Below are 7,872 nucleotides of genomic sequence, written 5' to 3' on the forward strand. Positions count from 1 at the left end.
GATTCTCCATCGAGAAAATGGGTCCTGCGTTTATATATATATGTTAAATAAATAAAAAATTTATTGGGGACGATGCAATCCGGTTAGGATCCTTGGTTTTTGAGTTATTAAATTGTTTCTGTTTTAATTATGAGCTATTAATTATTATTATTATTATTATTTTGGTGTGAATTGAAGGGAAAGAGTCGGTTATTGGACTTGTCAGACCCCGTTGGGTTAATTTTTGGGCTTAATTTGGCCTAAGGAGGCCGAAGGGGAACTTTGACCCAAGTTAAAGTCAAACTAGGGTTTTGGGTTTAAAGAAAAAAAACTTTTTTTTTTTTGTTTTTGTTTTTTTTGAAAAAAGGGTCCGCAACGCGCCCCCCCCCCCCCCCCCATTAGCTCCCTCTCTCGATAACCCTTACTCTCGGCAACTCCTTCAACTATCGCCGCCTCGACCAGCCACCTTCTTCCACCGCACGCTCAGTCGCCGGTCGCCGCTGGTAAGCCGCCGTTCTTTCTCTCTCTTCAGCCTCATACCCACGAACGAAGCCGTCGACCGCCGCGGCGCTTTTCGTCACGGTTGGCGTCGACGCCGCCGCCACTTGGTCGTCGGGTTCGCCGGCCTGCACCGATCAGTAGAATATCTGTTGCTGTTTGGTGGCTATTTTCAATAAATTTTCCTATCCTTGCTGTTTCGAGATTAGAATCGGCCGTTGGAGGAGATCGTGGCTGCTGTCCCGCGAGTTTAGGGACATTTGTTGATCCGTTTGGTAAGCACTAAAGTTTCGGTAGTGGAATTACGTTGTTTATGAGTTGTTTCTGAATGTTGGAGGTTGGGTTTAACCTTGATGTGAACCTCAATCATGGAATGACATAGGGTTCTTATAGAGTGGCTTTAGTAGAGTTAAAAGTAGCCCAAGTCACGAATACAAAAACTTCGACAGAGTTTTCATACGTCCCAATGTCTCACCTTGGAGAAAACCAGTTTTGAGAGTCGAAGTTCGACTTTTTTAGGTAATTTTGAGAGTCTAAGTGACACTTGGACACTTGTAGTAGTGTCAGTATAGATGTTGGTCTCTAGCCCCTAAATACTTTATGATTGGGTTCAACTCATTACTAGGATTTGGTGGTAGTTTCGGATCAAGGGACGACGTTGGACCGGGGCTTCCAAAAGGCAAGAAAAAATTATTTTGTTCTGAGGGTTATTTCTATGTTTTGTTAAGGTTTCATTGTTTTTAAAATTTTTGGGATCCCAAATTGAAACGCTATTTAGAATCGTTTCTGAATGTATAATGTATTTCAATCTTTCTTTTATTATTTGAGTTAAAAAAATATCAGGAGTAATGCCTTCAGTTAAAAGGTCCTCAGTAGTTGGGTTTTTACATTAATTTATCAAAATTACAAACGTAAAATGAAAAACCCCAATGCATTCTTAAGGTTTTTGCACAACGGTCGTACTTTGTAGCTTTTTCTTTGTAAAACTATTTCTTGTTTTCAACCCTTGCAACTCAAGATTTTGCTCGCAGCGATATGTGCTACAATTTTTTTTATTCTTCATTCGCAGAGGCGTGGTGATGGATACTGATGGGGTTTTTGATGACACTTCTCGCCGAATTCAAGTCCGGTTTATCACCAAACTTAAGGCTCCTTTCAAAGTTCCGGCAAATGCCATTGCCATTCCCTCTAGCCTAACCAGACTGGGTCTTTCCACTATTGTTAACAATCTTCTTTCAGCTGGTATGCTCTCTGATCATCTCTACGATGTCTTCTGGTTATTTGATGTTTGGCTGGAACCATGCTTCTGAGCTTCATATGAACCTTTTTTAAATTAAAATTATTTGATAGGGAATCCTGAGTGGAAAGAAGAACCATTTGATTTTCTAATTGATGGCGAGCTTGTCAGAATGTCGCTAGAGAAATTCCTTCTTGCCAAGGGCATCTCAGCAGTAAGATTTTAATTTGGGCGACTTGTATTTTTTCTTTTTTCTTTTTTTTTAATCAATGCTCAGCACCAAACCTGTGGTTAAAGAAAATGAGAAACTCTTGAACCCTTGAAATATACAGTTTGTTTAGATTGAATTTTGTTAGTTGAAGATCTTATCTGTTATTTTGGCATAAAATAGGAAAAAACATTGGAAATTGAGTACTTAAAGGCTGTTGCCCCACGAAGGGAGGAAGAGCCTTCTGTTCATGATGATTGGGTCAGTGCAGTTGATGGGTCTTGTCCTGGGTAAGCATTTGAATGCAACGTCTACTTTGTTATCTTGTAGTCATCTATGATTCTTATTATCACTTTCACATCTCTCTCTCTCTCTCTCTCTCTCTCTCACACACACACACACACACACACACACATGTTTTAAAAACTCCTACAAGTTCTAAAGATTTAGCGTTCACACCTTGTCACTCATAATGATCAATGACAATAAAGCTTTTTCTATCTAAGCCGGTGTATGCTATAGCTGCGTGTAGCACAATATAGTGTAGTTTGATGAATGTGCATACTTGCAGTTAGTGTTGTATTTTCTTTTCTTAGTAATAACAGCTTAGATGCACATCATTAACTGTTGCTGCTCTGTCAGTACAATAATTAGTTGTAGTCATGTCTTATTGAAAGAAGTAATTTAATTTTTATATATATACATACTTACATACATACAATTTGAACTTGAATTCACTTGTATTTTGCAGGTTCATTTTGACAGGTTGTTATGATGGCTTAGGAAGGTAATCTGTAGTTTTTTGTAATATAGTTTTTAGTACTTGAAGGAGCCCATGAGTTATTGCCTTAACTTCTATTATTGTTCCTTAGGGTGTGGGAGCCTGCAGGATTGTGTACACATATTCTTGAAGGTCATAGTGATGCCATATCTTCTGTCTGTACTGTGAACCCTGAAGGTAATACTACAATTAATAGCTTTGACATCGAACAATGCTTTGCCTGTTGTTTTAGCTGATTATTATTTTTTATATCAAATTATTAATTATTTCATGTATGCAATGTTTGAAGAGGATAAAAGCGGCCTTGAGGCTTTTCCTCCTAAAGAGGCAAGGCGTAAGCCTTGAGGCACATAAGGTGGTATAAAGCGTAAGCCTCAAATACTGAATTAAAATCATTTTACAAATACTAAATTGGTTGGTATGACCAAGTACTGTAAATCATGTTAGTCGTATAAAAGTGAAAAAATTCACCCCCACAATTTTTACTTAATCAATCATCCTAAAAGGACGTCTTTATCATCACCACTACTACCATTAATCGAATTGATTTATACTAAAAAAAAATTTCCTTCAATGTTTTTAAAGTCACAACATTAAAAGTAGTCCTAGTTCAAATTGTCACAACTCGAACTTTAATATTTTTGAAGAATGAGGAAAATCACTATTATTTTCTAATCACTGGACGATGAGTAGAGATATTAAGCCTGATTGCATTTTCACAAAGACGTAACCCTTGGTCTATGAGAGGCATAAACCTCTTATGATTCAATTCAACGAAGGTGCAAGTCTTGATGCTAAAACGTAGAGCGTTGCTTCGTGGCAAGCCTCAAGGCATAAGCCTCAATAGCTTTTTAAAACATTGCATGTAAGCCCTTGCTACTATTTTCTATATCAAATCATCACTATATTTATTCGATTTCTACTTCTTCCAATGGCAGGATAGCCTTTATTTTTAGTTGATAACAATGGCTTATTGATGTTTAAAGTAAATAGCATTTTAACGAATTAGAATATTATATGCTAACATGAAAATTTTGAATTAGTCCTGTGTTTGAGAAATTTGTTGTACATGCTGAAGTGCTTCCATGTTCCAAGGCTAATCTTTAACACAAGTTTTCTTCACTGAAAGTGCTAGGAAATCCTTATTTTCTTGTGCAAGCGGTGCTCCTCTCCATATATTATGAAGATCTTTTCCATTTTAGAAACTCAGTCATTGGGTTTTAGACCTTGTGGCCATATAAACTATCTATGATTGGCCATTAAAATATTAATCTTCTAATTTATATTTTATTATTTTACTGAAATTTTATTTTTTAATTCAAGTTCGAATTTCCAATTGATATTTTAATTTCCAATTTATATTCCACTTTCTAGTCTCTATGGTTTATTAACCTTTGACCATGCTCATATAGAAGCAACTAATGTCACTCTTGCCACTGCTTCAAAGGATCGAACACTCAGGCTGTGGAAGGTAACTTTGGAAAAGTACAGGTTTAAAGTTGTACTGATCTAATTGATAATCTAACAAAACAATCTTTCTTGTTTCCATTTGAAGTATTCAAAAGACGATCGAGTTAGCATCCCTACCAAAATAAGGCCATTCAAAATCTTGAAGGGACATAGATTATCTGTACAAAGTGTTGCATCACAGAAATCTGGAGACCTGGTATGATCTCATTTGTATGGCTCTATTGTGTAAATCTGTTCAAGTAAAAAGGTGAAAGCAACAGCTATCAGCTCACAACTTTAGCTCATATTACTTTGAAATTTTTAATTTGTGATGTAGATCTGTTCAGGTTCTTGGGATTGCACAATCAAATTATGGCGGACAGATGAGCATCATTCTGAAGGCGATGTCTCCATTAAGAAGAGAAAAAAGAATGACCAGGCTGAAGAATCTCAGTTAGAGGTAAAACGTTGTTTTTCTTCTTTTTTTAGTTAGTTGGATCTACATCATGTTATAAGACTTGGTATTAGTTTACCACGGGAGAACATTACTGTGAAGCTCCAATTTCAAGAGGATTATGGAAAATGCAGATTATGGTTATGAAACCAAGCAAAAGGAATGCCTCCAGCCAGAACTAGTTAAATATTTGTTTTCGTTGAATGATTATAGAAGTCACTCTATAATGGAGCTTATGTCTAGGGACTCCGGATTAAATTAATGTATACAAATATATCTAACAGGAGGACTCTGTTGCTACACTTGCTGGCCATTCACAATGTGTATCGTCAGTTGCATGGCCAAAGCATGAAGAAATTTATTCAGTATCATGGGACCATTCTGTAAGAAAATGGGATGTCGAGACAGGCAATGTTTTGTTTAATCATGTAGGTCTCCAAACTCTCTCTATGTTTCTCTTTGTGCAAGTATTTTTTTAAGTAAAATTTAGTTTATTATTATTATCTTTTGTTTTGTTTTGTTTTGTGTTTGTTTTTGTTTTTGTTTTTGTTTTGTTTTGTTTTTTTTTTCTTTTTTGTGTTTTAAATGCATGAGGTGGGCATGAATTTTCTTTAGAAATCAACTATTATGGAAGTGTGGTCTCCAAAGCTTGATGATCTCTTTAGGGAAATACATTATACATTAAACAGGTGTAGAGTTGTTAGGACATGTTTGGAAGGATATGTTTGGGAGTAATTTTGAAATAGTTAAAAATTACTTTTATCATACCATCAAAATTGTTTTTGTATGATTGAAAGTATGTTTTGGAGTGAGTTGAACAGGACAAAAGTAATTTTAACCATTCAAAAGGCTTTGATAGATTGAAACTATTAGCAATAGTGAAGGGAAAGATATTTGACAATTGAAAATATCCCTTTTATGAGCATGTTAGTGGTTTTTACATACCCATTGTGAAGCAGCAGGTGAAGGTCCTTTAGTAATTTTGTAACAATTTAGCTAAGGTTCCCCTTCTCTGAATGAACTACCTTGTCTCTATCTTAATGAAAGATGAATCCACTCATAAAAGAACAAAAAATTGTCACTACTGGCAGTTATGTGGTAAGGCACTCAACTGCCTCGACATTGGAGGTGAAGGTTCCGCTCTCATTGCTGCTGGTGGCTCAGACCCGACCGTTAGGATATGGGATCCTCGTAAGCCAGGTAAACAGGAAATGGGCTGCAAAGAGATTTCACTCTAAAACACTTATGTTTCTAATGCTATGATTTTTGTATAGGAACTTCTAGTCCCATCTTTCAATTCTCATCCCATACTTCCTGGGTTTCGGCTTGCAAGTGGCACAATAAATCTTGGTTCCATTTGCTCTCTGCATCGTATGATGGGAAAGTTATGCTGTGGGATCTTCGAACTGCGGTACTCAAATATTATTCTGTGCTCTCTATTGTTTGGTTTGAATTAAATGCATTGACCTAATAAAAAAATTGTGTTTTGTTCATCTTGCAGTGGCCTTTAGCGGTAATTGACTCTCACAAAGAGAAGGTACAGCTGTTTAATTCCTTCCTCAGGAATGTAGCCTTTGCCCTGTACAATCTCGTTTCATTGGTGATGTTTTGCAAATTTCAGGTGCTATCTGCTGATTGGTGGAAAGATGACAGTGTTATCAGTGGCGGGGCAGACTCTAAACTGCGCATTTCGTTGGGAATTTATGTTTCGTAAGGTAGAAGAAGCTAAAGCAATGGTGGTAAAGATATCAATTTACCACAAAATGACTGTCCTGATTTTTACTGATAAAATGACTGCCCCTTTGTTGCTTCAAGTTTTTCTCAGGACTCTCTTCTTTCCAGTGTTGGGTAGAGCTGTATCAGAGGGAAATAGAAAAGGTAAATTGCTTATTTTTAAATAGGCTGAGTGAGTGGAAATTGAGACTGGTTAGGCTTTAATATTTATATTTCATTCCTTTGTTTTTTTTAGTTTACCCAATAACTACTGGAATCATGATACAAATTTCTCTATTGCATTTTGTATGAGAAGGTAAGGTATCTAACAATCTTGGTTAAATACACGATTGATATTTTAATCATTTAGTCTTTTGGTCTTCATTCTTTCAAAGTTTTCAAAATTATGTTAGATGTATTAAAATTTTTCAACTTGGAACATAAAAGATTTGTTAAAGTAATAAAAAAATTGATCTATTATTTTATTAGCATATGTGAGGAACATTGTCTCTTGGATGTTTACAACTTATACATGATATTCCATTGTCAATTAGCAATATTTAACATAATGCATTTCTTTTCAAATTACTTACCGTCTAAATAAGTTAAATGAAATAATAATTTAATGTGAAATTAGATTTATATTTCATTAATTTGAATAAATAAAATTAATATAAAAAAATAATATTAAATAAATATAACTCTATCAACTTTAAGATTAGAGATTTGACTTCTATTTCATATAATGTCAAAATATCTGTTCGTATAGATACACATACTATCATTAAAAACTATTAATGATTTATAGGCCACTTTTATTATTAAATGTTCAACGATTGATGGAAATAAAAATAGTTAACAAATAAGAAATGATCCGTAAGATAAATTTATTACTAATTAGACCATGTTAATCAACACTGAACATAAAAATTGTTTATCAATAGTATATTAATTTTTTTTCTTTTCTTTTGTGGTAGATGTAGAAATGATCTATGAGTTAACCTAAAGTTTGAACGATTAATGATTCATTATACTTGTCGATTAAATTAATTTTCACAATAAACTTTTAATTTCATCAAATTACACATCAAACTTAGATTATAGATTATTATGGTAAATTTGCATTTGAAATTCCATTAACAGTAGTACTTTTACCTACATTAAATAAATTGTGAACCATGTGTATACATCTGATAAGAATTTAAAGAAAATCGATTTCTTGTTGAGATCTGTAAATTTTGGGAAAATTATTCCATGATTTATTGAAATTAATAAGTTTATGGAAACTTTCACATTGTTTTTTTAAATAAAAAATAAAAATAAAAATTTATGGATGGATGGTAAAATTTCTAACACTTACCTAGGTTTTAGGTTCAAATTTGATAAAATTGAAAGCTTAGAGTAAAATTTGATTCAAATTAACGAGCTTAAGGGTTGAACTTGAATTTTTTTTTTTTCCTAAATAATTGCTTTGTTTTTTATTAGAGAAAAACTTTGGTGTTCCTTTGGGTGCATCTATCTTGGTGCATTCCATATATGGTCTAACCAAATGC

The 7,872-nt window shown here is 34.2% G+C and overlaps 1 protein-coding gene across 4 annotated transcripts; it reads left to right on the forward strand.

The window, feature by feature from the left end:
- The first annotated feature begins 263 nt into the window (after positions 1-263).
- LOC120068143 (Transducin/WD40 repeat-like superfamily protein) lies at positions 264-6,688 on the forward strand. 4 transcript variants are annotated; one of them, XR_005479107.2, is made up of 16 exons: positions 372-752; positions 1,547-1,719; positions 1,828-1,928; positions 2,106-2,212; positions 2,674-2,709; positions 2,795-2,880; positions 4,116-4,174; positions 4,259-4,369; positions 4,490-4,612; positions 4,891-5,034; positions 5,698-5,806; positions 5,881-6,017; positions 6,108-6,143; positions 6,228-6,321; positions 6,422-6,484; positions 6,576-6,688. XR_005479107.2 is itself a non-coding variant. In XM_039019847.2 (15 exons), exons 2-14 carry the CDS (start codon positions 1,557-1,559, stop codon positions 6,318-6,320), a joined length of 1,305 nt encoding a protein of 434 aa, XP_038875775.1. In that variant the 5' UTR covers positions 325-752; positions 1,547-1,556; the 3' UTR covers position 6,321; positions 6,422-6,688. The 4 variants fall into 4 exon arrangements, 2 of the variants coding, with proteins under 2 accessions (XP_090162996.1, XP_038875775.1); XM_039019847.2 differs by having other exon boundaries at positions 325-752; positions 6,422-6,688; XR_016524497.1 differs by having other exon boundaries at positions 6,228-6,484.
- Positions 6,689-7,872: the final 1,184 nt, after the last annotated feature.

The sequence above is a fragment of the Benincasa hispida genome, chromosome 1 (genome assembly GCF_027475165.1).
Source record: "Benincasa hispida cultivar pf3 chromosome 1, pf3_genome.v1.1, whole genome shotgun sequence".
NCBI lineage: Eukaryota > Viridiplantae > Streptophyta > Magnoliopsida > Cucurbitales > Cucurbitaceae > Benincasa > Benincasa hispida.